At 41.6% G+C, this 22,718-nt stretch overlaps 1 protein-coding gene across 2 annotated transcripts in view; it reads left to right on the forward strand.

The window, feature by feature from the left end:
* The window catches only part of CXADR (CXADR Ig-like cell adhesion molecule), a 51,478-nt gene that overhangs the window by 13,708 nt on the left and 15,052 nt on the right, over positions 1-22,718 (forward strand). The window contains exons 1-3 of one of the 2 annotated variants that reach the window (XM_055086168.1): positions 5,622-5,702; positions 16,707-16,873; positions 22,030-22,234. In XM_055086168.1, coding sequence (XP_054942143.1) covers positions 5,642-5,702; positions 16,707-16,873; positions 22,030-22,234 — 433 coding nt within the window. In that variant the 5' untranslated portion in view covers positions 5,622-5,641. Of the gene's footprint in view, positions 1-5,621; positions 5,703-16,706; positions 16,874-22,029; positions 22,235-22,718 lie in introns of those variants that run through there. The other variant, XM_007106899.3, reaches the window with a different exon arrangement.

Genomic DNA, 22,718 nt, shown 5'->3' on the forward strand with positions numbered 1-22,718 from the left:
TTATGATTTCTTTCCTTCTACTAACTTTGGGTTTTGTTTGTTCTTTCTCTGGTTCCTTTAGGTGTAAGGTTAGATTATTTATTTGAGAGTTTTCTTGTTTCTGGAGGTAGGATTGTATTGCTATAAACTTCCCTCTTGGAACTGCTTTTGCTGCATCCCATAGGTTTTGGATTGTCCTGTTTTCATTGTCATTTGTCTCTAGGTATTTTTTGATTTCCTCTTTGATTTCTTCAGTGATCTTTTGGTTATTTAGTAACATTGTTTAGCCTTCATGTGTTTGTGTTTTTTACATTTTTTTCCCTGTAAATGATTTGTAATCTCATAGTGTTGTAGTCGGAAAAGATGCTTGATATTTCAGTTTTTTTAAATTTACCAGGGCTTGATTTGTGACCTAAGCCTCGAGAATGTTCTGTGTGCACCTGAGAAGAAAGTGTAATCTGCTCTTTTCGGATGGAATGTCCTATAAATATCAATTAAATCTATCTGGTCTATTGTGTCATTTAAAGCATGTGTTTCCTTGTTAATTTTCTGTCAATGATATGTCCATTGGTGTAAGTGAGGTGTTAAAGTCCCCCACTGTTATTGTGTTACTGTCAATTTCCTCTTTTATAGCTGTTAGCAGTTGCCTTATGTATTGAGGTGCTCCTATGTTGGGTGCATATATATTTATAATTGTTATATCTTCTTCTTGGATTGATCCCTTGATCATTATGTAGTGTCCTTCTTTGTCTCTTGTAATAGTCTTTATTTTAAAGTCTATATTGTCTGATATGAGAATTGCTACTCCAGCTTTCTTCTGATTTCCATTTGCATGGAATATCTTTTTCCATCCCCTCACTTTCAGTCTGTATGTTTCCCTGGGTCTGAAGTGGGTCTCTTATAGACAGCATATATATGGGTCTTGTTTTTGTATACATTCAGCAAGCCTGTGTCTTTTGGTTGGAGCATTTAATCCATTCACGTTTAAGGTAGTTATCGATATGTATGTTCCTATTACCATTTTCTTAATTGTTTTGGGTTTGTTATTGTAGGTCTTTTCCTTCTCTTGTGTTTCCTGCCTAGAGAAGTTCCTTTAGCATTTGTTGTAGAGCTGGTTTTGTGGTCCTCAAGTCTCTTCGTTTTTGCTTGTCTGTAAAGCTTTTGATTTTCTCCTTGAATGTGAATGAGATCCTTGTGGGGAGAGTAACCTTGGTTGTAGTTTCTTCCCTTTCATCACTTTAAATATATCCTGCCTCTCCCTTCTGCTGTAGAGTTTCTTCTGAGAAATCAGCTGTTAACCTTATGGGAGTCCCTTTTTATGTTATTTGTCATTTTTCCCTTGTTGCTCTTTATAATTTTTCTTTGTCTTTAATTTTTGTCAGTTTGATTACTGTGTGTCCTGGCGTGTTTCTCCTTGTGTTTACCCTGCCTGAGACTCTGCACTTCCTGGACTTGGGTGGCTCTTTCCTTTCCCGTGTTAGGGCAGTTTTCGACTATAATCTCTTCAAATATTTTCTCGGGTCCTTTCTCTCTCTCTTCTCCTTCTGGGACCCCTATAATGCGAATGTTGTTGTGTTTAATTTTGTCCCAGAGGTCTCTTAGGCTGTCTTCATTTCTTTTCATTCTTTTTTTCTTTATTCTGTTCCACGGCAGTGATTTCCACTGTTCTGTCTTCCAAGTCACTTATCCGTTCTTCTGTCTCAGTTATTCTGCTATTGATTCCCTCTAGTATATTTTTTATTTCAGTTATTGTATTGTTCATCTCTGTTGGTTTGTTCTTTAACTTTTCTAGGTCTTTTTAAAACATTTCTTGCATCGTCTCGATCTTTGCCTCCATTCTTTTTCCCTGGTCCTGGATCATCTTCATTATCATTAGTCTGAATTCTTTTTCTGGAAGGTTTCCTATCTCCGCTTCATTTAGTTGTTTTTCTGGTGTTTTATCTTGTTCCTTCATCTGGTACATAGTCCTCTGTCTTTTCATTTTGTCTATCTTTCTGTGATTGTGGTTTTCGTTCCACAGGCTGCAGGATTGTAGTTCTTTTTGCTTCTGCTGTCTGCCCTGTGGTTGAGACTTAATTTTAATCAGAAATGAAATTTGAATGCTTTCCTGCGATGAGTATGTCTGTGTGTTCGTGAGGGGCTGGGGGAATGGGTGGGTCACGTTCCAATTCAACAAATACTTACAGAAAATCTATCTGTATGTTCACATTCTTAACTTCCCTGTTTGGTTTTACATTATAATTTACACTTTCCCTGGTCCTGATTTATAAGTTATATGTTAAATTTCTCATACAGAATCTCAATCCCTGTGGAAGAAGTTTGGAGGTTAAATAAATAATCTGTACATGTGGGTGAGACATTGTAATAGGTGCTTCAGGAGGTATGAGGAAGATGCCATTCCAGTACTATTGGCACGCTTCAATCTGGAGGAGGGAGACTGACACTTATTCTCGAGTAAAATAAAACAAATAAATAAGTAAATAAATAAGGCAGAGAAGGGTACTGATTTGAGCAGATGTGTTACGTGATGTAAAACCATATGGTTTTCTGATTATTCTCTTTGTGACCCACTGGCTTCTCCAGATCATTTCCCCCCTTCACCTTGTGTACCAACCCTTCAGCCCACTGTTTATGCCAAACTTCTGGTTGCTTCCCCACATTGACCATGAAATGCCCTGCCTCATACTCACCCCCCGCGACCCCCATCATAGCATTATCTTGGTATTTTAGGATTTTCGTCCTACAGTTAGCTTTTCAAACATCTTTACACCACAGTTCCTTGATCCCTCAAACAGTGATTTTCTGTGCATTTCACTTAGGCAGTCCTCTCCTTACACTTAGTTCTTCCTTTGAAATCTTGAACTCTATTGTCACTATTTCCCAGCTTTGTCAAATTTTCATGACACCTTGCTGTCATTGAGATCTCCAGAATTTCTTCACTAATCCTGCGTCCCGTAGTCAGATTTCAGCTCCCATTCCTGGTGTGGATCAATCCTACAGGCCAGTTTCTTTGCTCCTGCTCATGGACTGGGGTGCACAGCTGGAGAAAAAGTGCACATGTGTAGCTGCATACATTAGGGAGACTGTTGGCTAGACTTTTTGGCTAGCCATTTGGCTAGACTTTTTTTTTTTCAATTACATTTATAAAACATCAGAACGTTTTATATATATATATTATACACACACACATATTTATACACACACACATATATATATATTTATTTACTTTTTGGCTGCACAGTGCAGCTTCTGGGGTCTTAGTTCCCTGACCAGGGATTGAACCCAGATCCCGGAGTGGGAGTGCCAAGTCCTAACCACTGGACCACCAGGGAATTCCCAGAACATCATATTTTTAACAAAGACAAAATAAAAATAACTTTTCTGCCTCTAACTCCTTCACTTCTTTTTAAATTCATTTTTAATAGACCTTCTATTTGAAGTATGACATTCATACATAGAATAGCATGCAGTTTATAGCATCATTTACCAGTTTACAGGTGAGAACATTATTACAAAGCAGACCCATCTATACAGTTATCACCCAGATCAAGGTATATTACATAAGCTGCAACTCAGAAGTCCCCTCATGCCCCCTTCAGTCACTTCCTTCACTGTCTTCTGATTTCTAACAGCATAGATTAGTGTTGGCACTTTATATAAATGTTATACAGTATATAAGTTTTTTTTCCCTAAGCTTCCTATCACGCTTGTACAATTATTCCCATTGTGTAGCTCTAGTTTATTCATTTGCTTTGCTATATGGTATTGCATTGTGTGACTGTACCACAGTTGATTTACCCATTCTACTGTTGATGGACTTTTTTCCCTCCAGCTTTCTGCTGTTGTGAAAAATGCGGCTGTGACATCCTCAGGCATTTGTTTTAGTGCACATGTACATATAGTTCTCTGACTATGACTGGCTTTTTGGGGTCTTATGGATTATACATCTGTGTAGCTTTAGTTGATGCTGCCAAACATTTTCAAAAGTTAATTGTAGGACTTCCCTGGTGGTGCAGTGGGTCTTATGGATTATACATCTGTGTAGCTTTAGTTGATGCTGCCAAACATTTTCAAAAGTTAATTGTAGGACTTCCCTGGTGGTGCAGTGGTTAAGAACACGCCTGCCAGTGCAGGGGACACGGGTTCAAGCCCTGGTCTGGGAAGATCCCACATGCCACGGAGCAACTAAGCCCGTGCGCTGCGACTACTGTGCCCATGCGCCTAGAGTGCGTCCTCTGCAACAAGAGAAGCCACCGCAACGAGAAGCCCGCGCGTTGCAACGAAGAGTAGCCCCCACTTGCCACAACTAGAGAAGGCCTGCGTGCAGCAACAAAGACCCAACGCAGCCAAAAAAATAAACAAAATAAACACACACACACACACACACACACACACACAAGGTTAATTGTACCAGTTGACACTCCCATCAATAGAGATGAGAGTTGCTCCACATCCTCATCATAGGCTTTTTTTCATTTTGTCTGCTCTGGTGGGTGTGTAGTGCCACATCATTGTAGTTTTCTTTTTAAAACATTTTTATTATGGAAAATTTCAAATAAATGTAAAACTAGAAAAAAAAATGGGATGATAAACCATATATCTTTGCTCAGCTTCATCAGCTATCAGCTCATCTCTGTTGGACTCGTGGTACCATTCTGCAGTCCTTCGATTCTTCTCCCATTCCTCTTCACATAGTTCAGACTTGAACCAGTCTCCAAAAACCCCTCTACCCACATTTTTTTCTGCCTCTTTTATTCTAAGTAAATACTCTGTGCCTCCTTTGTTACAGAGGAAATGTCCTTCCCTCGAATCTTATTTAAAGTTGTCTTATCTCCTGTTTTCTAGGTCTCCTTGTCTCCTGGGGTCTTGATCCTGCACTCTCTGAGTGTTCTGTTCTATGTATTCTAACCTCCCATTCTACTTGCTCTTTCCTTTTGAGTTATAAACATGCTCTACATTTCTCATTTCGAAATAGCCTTTCCTTGACCACACAGCACACTGCTATCTCCTACTCTTGGGAGCCGTTCCTCAAAAGAGCAGTCATTTTCTGTCTCTGCTCACATATTTCCACCTCTGCAGTTAGAAATATCCCATTGCACCCTCCCCCGACCCCAAGCCTTCAATAAATCAGATTTGGCCTAGGTCACCGATGAGCTTCTGATTGCCAAACCTAGTAGATACATGTCAGTGTCCTTTATTTACATAACAGATTTTGAGTTCTTCCTATATGGAAGGCTCTGCTTAGTGTGAGGGATAAAAGATTAAAAGACACCTTCCCAACGCTACACGAATTTATTTCCTAGTAGGAATGACAGGCTTGGAAGATGATAGTCAATTGTCATACTGGATACTGTCTATTTTATTTATTTATTTTTGGGTGAAGTAGAAAAGAATAGCTTTATTGCTTTGCCAGGCAAAGGGGGCCACAGCGGACTAATGCCCTCAAAACTATGTATCCCCACCTGGAGGAGGTAATGAGGAGTTTTATAGTAACGGTTCAAAGAGGAGGGCATGGTGAGCTCATGGACATTCTTCTGATTGGTTGGTAGTGAGGTAATTGGGAGTCACAGTATTGACCCGGTTCCAACTGGTCTGCTTGTATGCAGCACACAGTTAACTTCTTCTACCTGGTAGGGGTTTCAGTATCTGGTCTCAGGACTTAATGAACCTCAGGTTCTTGATGTCTCATCGCAGAAGGAATTCAGTGAGAGACAAAGTGATAGGTGAGAAGTGGATTTATTTAGAGAGAAACACACTCCACAGACAGAGTGTGGGCCATCTCAGAAGGCCAGAGGGTCCTGGATACTGCTTATTGAAAGGATGATACCAAGTTGTGCTGGAACTGTTCTAAGAGCTTTACATGCATTATTTTATTTAATCTCTATAAAGAAGTAAGCATTGTTACTACTAATTCCGATTTTACAGAAAAAAAAGTTAAGACTTTATTTTTAAAATTAATTAATTTATTTTTGGCTGCGTTGGGTCTTCGTTGCTTCATGTGGGCTTTCTCTAGTTGTGGTGAGCAGGGGCTACTCTTCATTGCAGTGCGCGGGCTTCTCATTGCCGTGGCTTTTCATTGTGGAGCACGGGCTCTAGGAGCACGGGCTTCAGTAGTTGTGGCTCGCAGGCTCAGTAGTTGTGGCACATGGGCTTAGTTGCTCCGTGGCATGTGGGATCTTCCCAGACCAGGGCCCGAACCCATGTCTCCCGCATCGGCAGGTGAATTCTCAACCACTGCGCCACCAGGGAAGCCCCAACGTTAATACTTTAAAAGGCTAGAAACTTGCCCTGGCTAAGCATTTGGTAAGCTCAGTTTGAATTTGAATGTAGATCTGACTTCAGAGCCGATGCTATTTGTGGGCAGAACTGCTTGCATAATTCAGTCTACTCATATGTCAGAAATGTCTGCACTTGCTGTGAGGTGAACTCAGAGAACTGTCGCTACTGCCTTTGAGTTGTGCAAGGAGGGGAGGGGATGGATGTTGGGGGAAGGCTTCGTGTTGGTTGCTTGATTGATGGTCATATGTAGGACATATTTAGATCTGAAACAGATAATTTACTAACACCGTTTATTTATGTTTGAGCCCTAGAGAAACAACATGTCCAAAGTGATAGAGCTTTTTTGTGACAAACTTGACAACAGATCCTGGTCTGGTATTTATTTCTCTGTTTAAAAAAAGGGTCCACCCAAACTCCTGAACCATGTGCTATCTAAAATGCTGTCTTCTTGGAAATCTAGTATAGGAGAGGAATAGCATAAATCCTGAACCCTCCTTCCACCAAGGTGATTGGAATGGGGTCTAATAACTTACTCACTGTGTTACTTTGTAGTGATTTTTAAAAGGAAATGTCTTATGTCCGGGGGTGTTGACTGGTGGACTTCTACTTGCAGGAGGAGTGTGGCTTGGGAGCCAATCTGCCTAGATTTGTATCTTGCTCCCATAGTAGCTTAGATACCTCTCAGTGTCTCTGTTTCGTCATTGTAAAATCGGGATGATATTAGTACCTCTCTCAGAGTTGTTATGAGGCTTGAAAGAGTTAATATGTGTAAAATATTTTGAAAAGTGCCTGGCACATAATAGGTACTCAGTCACTGTTAGTTACTATTTATGGTTAAGATGATGGTTTCCTCATTTCCACCTCAGTTTATTTGCTGGGCACTTGCTTTTTGATTTCTCATTGGGGGTGGGGAGCTGAGAATTGATATAAAAAAAACAGCATAGAAAAAAACAGCATTAAGTAAGTATACTTAATGTCATTTCTCATTGTTATTATCTGACTGTATTATTTTCTTAGCTCTAAGTACCTATTAACATCCTGTATTGAGTAACACATGGGAATTAAACAAAAACTCCTAGACAGCAAAGAGCGTAATTTCTATCTACCTTCTGGTGTTTTCTTCTCTAACCCAGCAATATTTAAAGGCCTAGTTGGGGTGGTTAACTAGTGTTAACATACTTAAAGTGTTTTTCTTTTTCCTTTCTAGAAAGAAACACTATTTAGGTGAATTTCAAACATTGCTAATCCCAAAACAACTCCCTGGTGAGAAGGAAATTGGCAGATTGGCGTTAGGGTCAAGGAAATGGTCGAAATAGCTTGGCAGTTGCATTTTTTTTTGGCGGTACGCGGGCCTCTCACTGCTGTGGCCTCTCCCGCTGCGAAGCACAGGCTCCGGACGCACAGACCCAGCGGCCATGCCTCACGGGCCTAGCCGCTCCGGGGCACGAACCCGCGTCCCCTGCATCGGCGGGCGGACTCCCAACCACTGCGCCACCAGGGAAGCCCGGCAGTTGCATTTTTGCAACATTTAAAACAGGGTTTAAAGTATCCCAGTGACTTACTTGCTAACCCAGACATCTGATGTGTAGTATTTATCAAACACACAACAAAATTATACTTGTCATGATCAATCCCCTAAACATACCACTTCCTGATTTTCCCAGTTTATTTTTTAACATTGTTCTCATGAATTATTATTGAATGTTACTGTGTTTTCATGTAAGTTTCCTGAATTCTATATTCTGAATTAAGCAGCACAATTGAACATCTTCTCTATTTAAAATAGTAACCTCTATGACATACTTTGGCATTTCTCACAAAAGTCAGTATCACATACGTTCTTTGTAACAATTGACGTGAAGGTCATCATAACATGCCCCTTTTCAAGAAACCAAAGATGTATGCAAGACTTCTGGAATGTGAAGTTAGATTATTCTTATTTTTATTCCTAATTTTTCTTTTTTGTTAATATCTTTGGAATGACTCCAGATTCTCTTTCTTTCTTTTTTTTTTTTTTTTAAATTTTTGGCTGTGTTGGGGCTACTCTTCATTGCGGTTCATGAGCTTCTCATTGCGGTGGTTTCTCTTGTTGCGGAGCACGGGCTCTAGGCACGCGAGCTTCAGTAGTTGTGGTGCGTGAGCTCAGTAGCTGTGGCGCACAGGCTTAGCTGCTCTGCGGCGTGTGGGATCTTCCTGGACCAGGGATCGAACCCATGTCCCCTGAATTGGCAGGCGGATTCTTAACCACTGCGCCACCAGGGCAGTCCAACTCCACATATTCTGAGAAACCACACATTGGTGTGTAACATTTTTCTCATTTTGCTTCATATTGTTCTAGAGATAGATAGACAAGCAACTTTTCTTCATCTCTAGTTGTGATTTTAGAATATTCATGAATAAAAGTTTTTCTTAATGTCATACTTCTTTCATGTTAATATAACTATACTTAGGGACTTCCCTGGTGGTCCAGTGGCTAAGACTCCACGCTCCCAATGCATGGGACCTGGGTTCGGATCCGTGGTCAGGGAACTAGATCCCATGTGCTGCAACTAAGAGTTTGCATGCTGCAACTAAGACCTGGTGCAGCCAAATAAATAAATAGATAAATAAATAGGTAAAATATTTTAAAAAATGAGTGACTGATGAGGTAGGCTACTTTAAAATATATATATATATATAGGGCTTCCCTGGTGGCGCAGTGGTTGAGAATCTGCCTGCCGATGCAGGGGATACGGGTTCGAGCCCTGGTCTGGGAAGATCCCCCGTGCCGCGGAGCAACTGGGCCCGTGAGCCACAACTACTGAGCCTGCGCGTCTGGAGCCTGTGTTCCGCAACAAGAGAGGCCGCGACAGTGAGAGGCCCGTGCACCGCGATGAAGAGTGGCCCCCGCCTGCCGCAACCAGAGGAAGCCCTCGCACAGAAACGAAGACCCAACACAGCCAAAAATAAATAAATAAATAAATTTATTTATTTAAAAAAAAATATATATATATATAACTAAACATAAAGTTGCATACACATTAATTTCTTGCCACATTTGCTAACATTTCTTGTAACGTGAATATTAAAGTAATAAGCATCCGTCTTTGCTCCTGTTAGCAAACGACCAGGCTTGCTCAGCTCCATGTATGTCCAGTGACTTCACTGTTTCTTTCCTTTCCTTCCCTGGATGCACAGTCTTCCCGAAAGGTGTCATGGTCCTCTCTCCCATCACCACTCCTCTTTCAAATAGCTCCTTCACCTTCCCTCTGCTCTGAGCTCCCGCCCGCCACTGGAACCGAGCAGTTTCGTCCAAGGCAGGTCTGGGGTCTTGTTGAATTAAGGCTTGGAACATGCCCTCCAGAGATGAAACCCTGGCACCCTGTTAAGCAAGTGAAAGTATGTGCTTAAGGGTAGGGACATGTAAACCACTGCGTTCAGTAGAGGTGCCGGTTGTGTAACTGAGAGGAGGAAGCAATTAACACTGCCTGTGGGTATCTGGGAAATCTTCGGAGGAGGCCACAGGTGAGCGGTACTTTGAATGGCTGCAGGTGCTTTCAGTGGGAGAAAGTGGGCCTTTCAGAGGAGGGAAACGTGCACAAACACAGGCGCTCCGCAAGTGTGCGCTTAACTCATCTTTTCCCCCTTGGTGCTTCCTCTGATTTCTTTGCTTTCCTTCTGTGATTGGCTCCAGACCAGGATACTTTCATTGTTGTGGTTTAATAGAGAAAAATCTTAATGTATTTTCACCTACTTTTAGCCACATTACATCTTGTTAATTTTTCCCCACTATTTTGAAATGAAACATCTTTCATTTCTGGTAGATCCTCAGTTTCCCTTCTCTTACACAAAGGTACTACTTGTGCCTGTGAGTTTTCCTTTTTCTTTTTTTTTTTTTTTAAGCTGAGCACCAGAAATTTTGCTAGGCAATCAATGATAATCAAGAAGCTTTGGCTTCTAAATCAAATGCGAAATGTTCACTGAGGGTATAGGGTAGGAAGGACACACAGTGAAGAAGCAACCTCAGTAAAACAGGGTAAGTACTTGTGATGGAGGCCTTATCAGCTGACTGAGGAGTCCACTGGATTCAGTCCGTATTTGGGCACAAAGAAAGAAGGCTTTCTGGGGAAGTGCCTGACCCGAGACCAAAGTAATAGAAGTGAGTCCAAAAGGTGGGATGGAGCAAGGAAGGCAGTGTTACAAAGCGTGTGTGTGCTCAGTGCTGCGGCACGCGTGCCGGTGCTGAGCAGCCTGAGGTGGGGAGACGCCTGCTCACCAAGGGCCTTGAGGAGGATAAAGGTGTCTGAACCGGGGAGGGGCTGCCAGGGGTGTTCAGACATGGCAGTGGTATAGTTTCAGAAACAGCTGTTCAGAGCACACGGGTGAAGCATGGAGGTGGTCAGAATGAGACAGAGCGGGTGCAGGGAAGACAGCAGGCTCAGCGTGTGGGAGAGATGGTAGTGGCCTGGACATAGAGAAGAATGGTTGCATTGGGGATATTTTAATTTGACACCAATTCTGCTGTGTGTGGGGGGGGGCCCTCCCCCCTCCCCCCACGTCCACCAAGGAATTCTTTGACACCAGCTGGGTGTTCTGACATCATCCACGCAGAGGTAGCGTCAGACCCACAGGTTCATAAGGGCTCGGTCCTGCGAGACTGCCACCCCCCCTCGTGCGCGCGCACACACTTCAGACGCCAGTTGCACGTTCAGCTGTGCTTCTGGCCAGCCCGCTACAGATCTGAGGTTGCCACCACCCTCTCCTTAGCTCGATTTACTAGAGCGACTCACAGAACTCAGAGAAATTTTTACTTACTAGATCATCAGTTTATTATTAAAAGGATATACAGCCAAATGGAAGATGCCTAGGGCAAGGTACGGGGAGAGGCTTGGTGCTTCCATGCTCTCTGAGCATCTCCATGTGTTTAACAACCCAGTTCTATCCTAATACTGTCCTGTTGGGTTTTTATAGTCTTCATTACAAAGGCATGATGGATCAAATCATTGGCTGCTGGTGAATGAACTTAATCTCCAGACCCTCCCCCCTCCCCGCCCCCCCCGGCCCCCCCCCACCCCGGGTTTGGGGGTGGGACTGGCAGTTCTAATCCTCTCATCACATGATCGCCTCCCCTGGCAACCAGCCCGTCCTTAGGTTCCTTAGGCGTTCTCTAAAAGTCCCCGTTATCACAACAAAAGACACCTTGATCGCTCCTAGGAGCTCTGTGCCAGGCACTGGGACACAGACCAAATATATATGTATTATAAAATCAGAACATGAAAGTTACATTAAGGAGGTACCAGTTCGTATCGAATTAGGGCTCCGCCCTTCGACCGAATGTAACATAATCACCTCCTTAAAGGCCCTGTCTCCAACACAGTCACATGGGAGATTCATTAAGGCTTTCCGCAAGAACTGTGATGGGACACGATTCAGTCGCTAGCACAGTCCCCCCAGAGTATTATTATACTTGTATATTTATTATTCAACGTGTATGTTAAAGGTCATATTCTTTTTGAAAGATCTAATTTGATTAGATAACTATCTTTGCTGTCAGGTAAATGGAATTAAACCTGGTGGTGGCAGTGTTTCGTCGAACTTCCCTTAATATAAGTGGGAGTCGATTTTACTACCTGAAAGCCATATTTTAGTCAGGTCCTTTGGCTGGAGCGGGCTCGTTCTGGCCTAGTGTGTTTGCTCTAGTTCTTTGCCTCAGGTAGGAGAGCTTGGATTTCGTACCCTGATTCTCCTGCCTGTTGTTAGGCGTCTAGGTTGTTTTCGGATGCTGCCTTGTGTTGGACATTGGGGTTGTTTTCAGGTACATGCTTGCACGTATTAGGTCTTGTGAGTTCAGCCTCAATTCCTCAAAGTGGGTTTGTGCATTTGCATTTCACAGGCCTCCTGTAGTGTTGGTCCGGTAAGTTGGACTCGCCCTGCATGGGTGCTGCAATATTTCCAACACTTTTGCCTAGCTTGGCTCTTTCTGTTTCCATTCTCTTATACAAAGGTACTTGGGCCTGTGAGTTTGCTTTGCTTGTGCTGTCCCCAGCATAGTGTGACCTGCTTACTTCGGGCACCCAGAATTGCTTGAATGCCATTTGATTCTGTTGTAATTAAGCATTTCATTGATTCCTTAGATCTCTAGACGGCTTATGTAGGAGCCCCTCTCTCCACCCAGGTGAAAACACCTCACCCGTCACTGCTTGAAAGATCCCTGTGCATAAGCCATCTTTGGTCAGATTCCACATTTAGTGTCTTGCTTGTATAGATAAATATGTGGAAAACATGTTTCAGATCATTCCTTTTATCTCATTTCCTCAGTGATAGAGTAGCAGAAAACCTTCCTTCGTTCACCAAGTTTTGTTGAAAGCTAAATGGTGATTTTTTTTAACCTAAGATTTTTAATAGAGTTAAATTTATGTGTTTTTCTTCATAGCTTTTGTGTTCTCTAGTTTTCTTTAAGACTTCCCTCAGTCAGAACATTATCAAAAATTCTCACACATTTACTTCATTTTTTTTTAAATCAACTATAAAGTTTCATGAGCACGTTCCAACTTCCTATGATTTTAAGACTGACAGAAGGAAAGATAGCTGAAGACCATCCAGGTTAATATGTAGCTTAAACTCGAAAGGAAATGAAAGAAGTAAGGCAGGTTATCGGTTGCAAACGTTGCCTGCCTTCTAGAGGAGTACCGCCTGCCATGCTCTCCAGTTCTCCTTTCTGACTGTGGAAACAGATCGAAGGCCTTGGCAGAAAGATGACAACATCAAAGCTGAAAAATACTCTGATGAATTCATGTCATTTTGATGCTCAGATGGAAGTCAGACTGGGCAGAAGAGAGATTCCACAGACTCAAGTGATTTGGAATTTGGAGATTAGAAAAAGCAAGCAGAAAACTGGGAGATGTTATCTCAGTCATTGCCAAAAAGGGACATGATTCAGTCTGTTTATTTACATAATCCAGTGCTGAGCACTTATTAACAGGACCCTCTAAGTACTTGTGGTTGATCATGTGCTGCGTATTTTATCACATTCTGAATATGTTTGAATAAAACTATAAGAAGATTTGTTATTTGACTTAGTTTTGAGACCATGTTTGAACTTACAAGTAGTTTGCTGGTTAAATTATCACTCAATTTGCTGCATAAATAGAATTGGGCTGTGTTAAGAATATCCAGAGACACTGCCTGAGACCAAGTGTGTCTGCCTTTTGTCTTCTACAATTTGTGACTGATGCATACATCAGTGCTTGAAAAACTATGCCTTCGTGCAGAGAGGCCCCTTCAGTGTTGCTAGGAAACCCAATAACTGTTTTCTACCATCTTGAGATTTTAATTCATTTCTAGTGCAACACAATGAAGAGCAGTTGAATGTTTTAAACGTTTTTGGAAAAAGAAATGCTGAAAGCCCTTTAAAAGTCTGTTTAAAATTTCTTTTAGCAGTATACATATTAAGGAAATCTCATTATAAAGCTCACCTTTCTTAAAACCTCAGTTGTGAAAAATAACAGTTTGATATCTATCCAGATCATTTTGATACACGTGTAACTGTTTTCTAAGATACTCTTTAAAAGAAAAGTAATTTTTATGTATCAAAGAAGAAAGAATGGATGATACTATCATGAAAACGAAGTTACATTTCATTCTAATGACTGTAGTATAAGTACTGAGAGCATGAATTAGGAGAATTTAAACTTTTACTCATTTAGATATCTAACTGATGCCTCCAAACTTTTCATTTGATTTTTTATAAAATAAAAGCTCTAGAAGCACAGAGTAACCAGGAAGTTTTAATTGTTTTTTTATAGCAAATTTTCATTCTTACTTACATATTTTTGCCTCCATATTTTTGGGCTGTGTCTTGATTGGTTTGAAATGGAATTCTCATCCTGGACTGTACTTAGATTGTTGTTATCTTACATCATACATATGGTATTCATACCCAGACAAATGCAGACAAATTGTAGGAGCTATAGACAGGAGATCTTCAAGTAGCAGGACCTTCTGGCAGATTAATGCTATTTTTCAACATTTCTAAAATTCATCAAACTTATAATCCAGTCACCAGTTATTTTCTACTAATGTGCAAGGAACGCAACAGAGGATAAAGGTATCCACGATTTCTGCTGACCCTGATGGAGCTAATGGTGAATCAGGGCATGCATTTTAAAAATTCACTTAAAATTACAAGGTAGTATGGGAAGATAAGCTCATCAATATCTAGAAGGTGGGACTAAAACCATGGAGCCGGGCCTCCCTGGTGGTGCAGTCGTTGAGAGTCCGCCTGCTGATGAAGGGGACACGGGTTCGTGCCCCGGTCCGGGAAGATCCCACATGCCACGGAGCGGCTGGGCCCATGAGCCATGGCCCAAACAAGGCCACCTCTGATTTAGGGGAGGGCCTGCAGAGAGTCTGTGTCCAATTTTAATTTGCTGTTGGATGAGTGCACTTAAATGTGATAAAAGCCTAGGATGGTGCCTGAATATAAATGGTCTTGAATGTAACCTGACTTTTCTTTCCTTCTCCGTCTATTGGCTACAACCTTACTAACATTTCATTACAACTGATAGTCCGCGTGTATTAAGCCTCTGCTAAGAGCTAATGGAAAGTTTCATGTGATGGATAATAATATAATTCTTCATTGTGGTTTGTTCTGTTGGAATGTGTCATTTGAAAACCAACAAAATCATCATTATGGAGAATTAGGACTTGGATTTACTTTTAATTCTGTTCTGTGTTTATTTTTATGGTGTGAGCAGGGGATGGGAAGTGGGGGAGAGAGGAAGGCCCCATGTATCATAATCTTTGTGCCTGGGGCCTCTTCCAGGTCATCATCCAGCCCTGGAAGTCAGGGTTGGGTGATGTAGAGGCCCACGTTGTAGAGCTGCTGAACGGAAACCAGTGTATTCATTTGAAACTTCAGATCTGCATACGTTACACATTTGACTTGACCCATAAGAAAATGTTGGGTTATCACAAGAAAAACATACAGTGACAGACTAGTGTGGTTCAAACTTTTATAGTATAAATAGTAAAAAAAAAAACAAAAAAAAAAAAAACAAAAAAAAAGTTTTGTGTGATAGTTCATTTACAGACTAAATTTGCATTTTATATTAAGTTGTTGGTTGCTCAAACTGTAATCTTTATTGTAAGACATAAGTAGTGAACAGATCTATGTGTGAATTAAACTTGGTATTTTTTCCCTTATTGGTAAGAAATAGCATCATTTTGCTCGTAGTTAATTTCCATCTTTTTTGCATGTAAAAGGTACTGATTTTGTTACAGTAAGTCATTAGCCACAAGGAGGAGATTTTTTTTTCAATTCTTATGGGGTTGCAGTGGCTTTTAGCCATCTCTCTTACAAACTCACCTGGAAGAAACTATGCTGGAATTTTTGTTTGGGGCTCAGGACATCTATTTTTGCTTTTATAGAGTTTTCAAATATTGCCATCCAGCATTAGTGTGATCTAAGTGGAAGTTGCATAGAATACAAATTTGAGAATAGGTTAGGGAATTTTATAATGTCTTTTAAAACATGATATACTAATGATAGACTATACTATGTCTGACTGTCTTTCAGAAGGGAAATAAGAAGGGACGAACAGTAAGAAATGTCTTAAAAAGATAATATTGAGGTCAATTATTTGGTACATTTAAAAATATATAAATTGCCAGTTTCTTCTCTTTTTGAATTGTCATCAAAATTTATTGCTTAGAAATATTTTTAAGCATTCAATAAAAGTTACAGAATCAAATTTAATAAAAATTTGGAATTACAGAAGCCTTGGCAGAAAACGTGTCAAAATTCATCAGCATTGGGGGTTCCCTGGTGGCGCAGTGGTCGAGAGTCCGCCTGCCGATGCAGGGGACACGGGTTCGTGCTCCGGTCCGGGAAGATCCCACTTGCCGCGGAGCGGCTGGGCCCGTGAGCCATGGCCGCTGAGCCTGCGCGTCCGGAGCCTGTGCTCCGCAACGGGAGAGGCCACAACAGAGAGAGGCGCGTACCACAAAAAAAAAAAAAAAAAAAAAATTCATCAGCATGTGGAGTTCCAAATGTGTCCCTGGCACCATGGAAGCGTGAATTAACGTGGCCTTGAATTAGTGTGACGTAATTGACCTTTCACAGACTCTAGCCAGGTTCACTTTTAAACATCTGCTTGGATAATAGAAATCCTTTACTAGGTTCTTATAATTCATATGAGAATGCTGGTATTCCATATAACGTTGAGAACCTCCCAGTGTTCTGAAAGGAAATTGTATTGAATAAGATGGATATTAATATTTGTCATTCTATTTCTACAGAAGCACAAACTTAAAAACTGGGGACCGCTGAGTTGGAATTTCATTACTCTGGTCCCAAATAAAATCCTGTTTCACCCACATCCTGTGCTCCTCTGAACAGCTGAGGTGTGCTGGGTGTGCTGCCAGCCTGAGAGCAGATGCTCAGTCGATATACATGTTTCATATTCTAGATTTCGCCAGAAGTTTGAGTATCACTACTCCTGAACAGATGATTGAAAAGGCCAAAGGGGAAACTGCCTATTTGCCGTGCAAATTTACCCTCGGTCCAGAAGACCAGGGACCTCTGGACATCGAGTGGCTGCTATCACCAGCTGATAATCAGAAGGTGGATCAAGTGGTATGTGTTGCTTACTCGGCAGATGCCGGGGAACTGGTCTTCGGTGTCTGTCACTGTGCTGATAACGTGTGGGGGGACCTGGGGAGCTATGAAGAAAGTCATAGCTTATGGTGTAGGTGAGGAGGGCACATGCTGTGGAATTTGAGGACACTTATGTAATGGAGTGAAGTGGATAATAGGGGACCTCCGATTTCAAGAGGAAGAAAAGGCCACCAGACTTCTTAGAGAAGGCTGCAAGGAAGAAGAGGAACTTGTGAACGTTCTGAAAATCTGGACTTGGAAGTATATGTGAGCCAGGGAGCAGGGGAGGCGATTATGGAGCAGGTATGACAGTGCAGCAGGAATGTGCATAATGTGTTAGGGGATGCCTGGTAAACTAGGCTTTGTGAAAGGTTAGGTAGAATTGAATTTTTACATTTCAAACAAGGATTCCATTACCAGTAGAAGGGTCAAGTCTAACAGTGTAATGAAGGTGCGTATTATTACAGTCTGCTTTCCATATTTTTGCAAGTTTAATATCCTATACATTGAATTCCTTAAAAAACAAAACAGCAGTTTGCCCTTCGTATCTGTGGGTTCCCCATCTGTTGATTCAACCATTCATGGATTGAAAATATTCGGGAAAAAAAATTCCAGAAAATTCCAGAAAGCAAAACTTGAAATTCCCACATGCCAGCAACAATTTACATAGCATTTACATTGTAGGTAATCTAGAGATGAGTTAAAGTATATGGGAGGGTGCATATACTTTAAATCATCTCATAAGTACGCTATCTTGTATGAGAGGCCTGAGCATCTGTGGATTTTGGCATCTGAGGAGGGGAGGGGGAAAGGGAGGAGGTCCTGGACCACCCCCATCCCCACCCCCACCGTGGGTACAGAGGAATGGCTGTATTATTATTTGTTTATTTTAATTTTTTTTGTAATTAAGATCTAGTTTCTTTTTTAAAAAATTTATTCATTTTTATTTATTTATTTTTGGCCGCATTGGGTCTTTGTTGCTGTGCGCGGGCTTTCTCTAGCTGCAGCGAGCAGGGCTACTCTTCGTTGTGACGTGCGGGCTTCTCATTGCGGTGGCTTCTCTTGTTGTGGAGCACGGGCTCCAGGCACGCGGGCTTCAGTAGTGGTGGTTTGCGGGCTCTAGAGCGCAGGCTTAGCAGTTGTGGTGCACGGGCTTAGTTGCTCCGCGGCATGCGGGATCTTCCCGGACCAGGGCTCGAACCCGTGTCCCCTGCATTGGCAGGTGGATTCTTAACCACTGCGCCACCAGGGAAGCCCCGGGTTGACTGTATTATTGTAGAATTTTTTTAAATTACAAATTAATAAGAGCCTAATGTGGAAAACTTGAAAAGCCAAAAGTAGCACAAAGGAGAAAAATTGCCCAATAACCTTGTTACTTAACCAGGTTCCTTTGCCTGACTTGCAAGACAAATGCTGAAAGACAAGAGCTGAGATGCCAAAGTTTGCAGCTGAGAAAGACTTATTCACAAGGCAGCCAAGTGAGGAGACAGAACAAATCTCAGATCTGCCTCCCTGAAGGCAAGGGGCTTGACATATGAGATAAAGAAGCAGGGTGTTCTTAGGCATGGGGAAAGTGTTTGGAGGTAGGAAAAGGTGAGGTCATCAGTGTTCTGTGCAGATATATCTTAGTTACATGCTTTTTCTTGAGATTCATGTTCAGAAATGGAGGCACTTAGCATGATTGAGGGTGGAGTTTTCAGCCCTCTGACGTCAAAAGGCCATTCAATGGACACCTGCGCAGACTCAGTTTTAGGGTCGGTGGTCCCAACCAACCTTAGCCGGCTTGAACTGGACAGAAGCCAACTCCCAGTTCCTGGAAAACAACTTAAGCCCCGCCCCCCCATCACCATGTGACCCATACATCAGCATTGTCTATAAAGGTGGTTAAGGAGTTAAAAAATAATTAAGGCGAGCTGGGTCAGAGAAGGTAGGGTACAAGTGGAGGGGATTTTGAACAAGCTGTGCTCTTATGTGCTGTTCTCTAAGACAAGCTCAAGAATTCCTGTTAGTCACCAGTTTCTGTTAACGCTCTGGGGCACGATTTCAACCTCATCTCCAAATACACATATCGTGCTTTGCCTTTTAATGGTACCAGAATATTCCACCAATTTAGAGTGCTTCATATTAGCTTCGCCTGATATATTTAATTTAAAAAAAGCAGTGTTAATAAATTATATTAAACCAGGGAGAGAAAAAGAAGTTCAAATATTTGGAGGAATATTATACATAATATATTTGGAAGGGAAATTTTTACTTATGGTCCGTATTAAAGAAGGGGTTATCCAGCCGTTTAATGGCTGAATCAGTGCAGTTAGGTAATTAACTATTTTTGGCAAATGCAAGCAGTCTGTCCATGATGTATTTGTGAAGAAAAATTAAGGTGCTTTCCCAAGTTGTAAATGTCTAGGGCCACCCCCTCCAAGGATATATCTCTGCCCTGATTCTGGTACTAGAACTTCCTTCTCTCCCCCTAAGCAAAATAAACTGAGCCTGACTCATCCTGTGTACTCAGCCCAGATACCCTGTCCCCTCCCATCTTGCTCTCCATCCCCTCTCTCTTTCCATGGCAGTGCCAGCACCCTGAGCGCAGGCTTCTACCTGAGGTCCTACACACCCGGGACTCCCTTGCCAGTGCAGTGCCCATCCCCCTTTAGAGTCCAGGACTCTGGTTCCGTGGTTAAGATGCATGAATGGAGAGCACAGGTCATAAATGCTTCTGGCTTAAGACTCAGGGGTAAAGCCCTGTGACCAGGTACGTCTCGAGACCAAGAAGTCCAGCGTGCCCTATAGCCTTGCGTTTCTATTCATGTAAGGAGACAAGGACTTCTATGCCGAGTGGGAGGCCCAGCCTTGCTGCCTACAGGACTTGTGAGACAAGTGTGAAACTAGGAACTGGGTTGAAGTGTCCATTTCTGGGTTAGAAGCCTAGCCTTTAACCTAAAACACAGTAAAGGAAGACCAAAAGAAAGAAGGGCTAGGGAGAGATTGATGCAGAAGAGGATGCTTCCATAGAATTTCAGCTACATTATAATGCTCGCTAAATCCTTACTTTAATATTTTTAAGCTGGCAGGCAGTGCGGTGGGGGACTGGGCTGGAGAAATTTCCATCCTCATTCCCTGTGTGATCTCTTTAGTCAGCAAACAGTTACCATGTACTGTGCACTTACTGTGTGCTGGGCAGTGTTTTATATACTTTAATTATATATACTTATTTCAGCCTTAAAACAGCATCCCGGAATGAGGATCATTACACATGTGAGGAGGAGGAAAATGAGGCCCAGGGATTTGAAGGAACATGCCCAGGGTCACGCAGCTGGCAACCGACACAGCTGGGGGTCTGAACCCCAGTCTCTCTGACCTTGCCCTGCCTGCCACCCCCGAGCCCGCACTTGATTATCCTCTGCACTAACATGTACTACCTCCTCTGTTTCCTCATGTGTAAAATAGGAACAAATACACCTGCCTCAGGGTTGTGGTAAGAATTCTCTGAAATACTGAATGCATTAGCATTTCGTAAACCTGTAAGTCATAAAGAAATGTTTATAAAGTCAGTCAGTATACAGTGCCAGGCCAAATGGATCTGGTTTGCATCTCAGCTGTGTGACTTTGGGAGAGTAGGTCTGTGACAGCCCCTGCTTTCCTCAGGTTAAAGGTTAAATGTGGATAGTGTCTCCATCGCTGCTGGGTTGTAAAGAGGAATCAAAATTGCCTGGTAAATGTTACTTACCGGTTTCTTAACGACTGTTTTTAAGACTGTTTTCATGGGAAAACATTAAGTTAGTTTACAAAAATGACTGACAGTGGAGACACATTTTATTTGTCAGGCCCTCCTTGAAAGACTACTGAAGTGTGTGTGTAGCAAAATGCGGGACTGAACTTTGTGGCTCAGGAGAGTCCATAGTTTAACATAGAGAAAGAGACACTGTCTCATTTGAGGAGGTCTCAGTGTTGCTGTTGTCAAGTGGGTGCTGGGGGAAGATGGAGCCAACAAAGTGATGGCTTGTTTTACAGAGTAAGTCAGCTGTGGACCCTCCGACTGCTTCTTTTATTTACTTAGCAAACCAGTATTGAGTGCGGCTGCAAAGCAGACACTTTATACAAGCAAAAGATCTTTAGCGAATTGGGGGTGGGGTCAGCATGGTAGGGGAGGTGATAATAGAAGAACCCAAGTCTGTGCCCTGGAGACATTCCTACAGATCGCACTGATTCTGATCTTATTGTTCATAATAAACATCTCAGATAAAAAATTATTTGCAGGATGTAGACTGTAGTTGTCTTTTCTGATTATTATTTGACTTTGGTACCACTGCTCTTTGGCTCTTGGGTCTCAGATGGCCAGAATGAAGGATTTTATTAGCGAATGAAAAATTATAAAGTGTTTTCAATTAATTTCAGTGATAGTTAGAGATGACTATTATAAGTTCTCTCCCAAGTCAAGTTTAGCAGAATTTATTTTCCCTCTAAATCTAGCCTTTAGTTATTTCCATCAAAGCCTATAACAGTGGTTCAGAAAACTTAGTGGAATTAGGAAAGGTCTTTGCTCTTAGTCACAGATTAATTGGAAGGTCCTGTTAACCTGGCTGGGCACACACATCTTAACAGGTTTATTTTATTATTTTATCTATTAGAGTCTGGAACCTTCGGGTGCCTCCAACTTAGTATATTAAGACAAAAAATGTTGTCTTTTTTTTTGTTTTTAAGTTCCACGGGTAAATTATCATAAGCCCTTTTTGGGCAATAGTGGTGGTTTGTACCTGATTTTATACAGTTGATTGGCATACTGCATCCTCTGAGGCAGCTGAAAATAGAGTGTATCAGAATTCACAAATCCAGCCTCTTGTGGAGTCTCACCGAATGAATGGCTCCCTGAGAGAGGGCTACATTACTTAATCATGTGGCTGTCTTGGTTTCCCCATTTACAATGACAGTGTGTGACCATACTTAGGGATCATATTGTGGTTTCCTTCTGTTTTCTTAACCTGTGATTTGAATAATTGTAGATTCCTCATGATACCGTGTTCTTATTCTTTTTTTGGATCCTATAGTACCATGGTGTATCCAGAGCTCCTTTAATGAGACAGAGAGTTTGCTTGCTTGTTTGTTTTTTTCCTTGTCTTATCTTGGCTTTCTTTTAGATTATTTTATATTCTGGAGACAAAATTTATGACGACTACTATCAAGATCTCAAGGGACGGGTACATTTTACAAGTACTGATCTCAAATCTGGTGATGCATCAATAAATGTAACAAATTTACAGTTGTCAGATATTGGCACATACCAGTGCAAAGTGAAAAAAGCTCCCGGTGTTGGAAATAAGAAGATTCAGCTGACAGTTCTTGGTAAGTTATTTGTAATAATGTTACTTATTAACAGGGTGAGTGGTCACAGTACTATAATAGCAGCATTTATGTGAGACAAAGCTTAGGTTTTTAGAGTAATAATTTTAAATACTTGACATAATTCTAATGTCCTCTGATAGCATAAAACATAAAGCTACCTTTTTTTGCGGGGGGGGTAGGAAAAATAAGCGACCAACTTCTTTGTGAAGTTCATGAAAGCATTTGAAAGTAAACGAAGGAGTTCTGTGATATAGGAGAAGAACCCTAAAGCAGGAGTTAGGGCATCCAGGCTTTTCCCATTGTTCTCAGGTTTGCCCTGAGAATTAAATAGAACCTCTTCATTTCCTGGGTCTCAGCCTACATTTTCGAAACATAAAAATAATTATCATTAAATCTCTTTGCAGTCTTATTCAGCTCAAAATTGTGACGTGTGCCTTAAGCTTTTTCGAACTGCATTTCCCAAAGAATAAATGAGGTTTCTATG

This window comes from Physeter macrocephalus, chromosome 1 (genome assembly GCF_002837175.3).
Source record: "Physeter macrocephalus isolate SW-GA chromosome 1, ASM283717v5, whole genome shotgun sequence".
NCBI lineage: Eukaryota > Metazoa > Chordata > Mammalia > Artiodactyla > Physeteridae > Physeter > Physeter macrocephalus.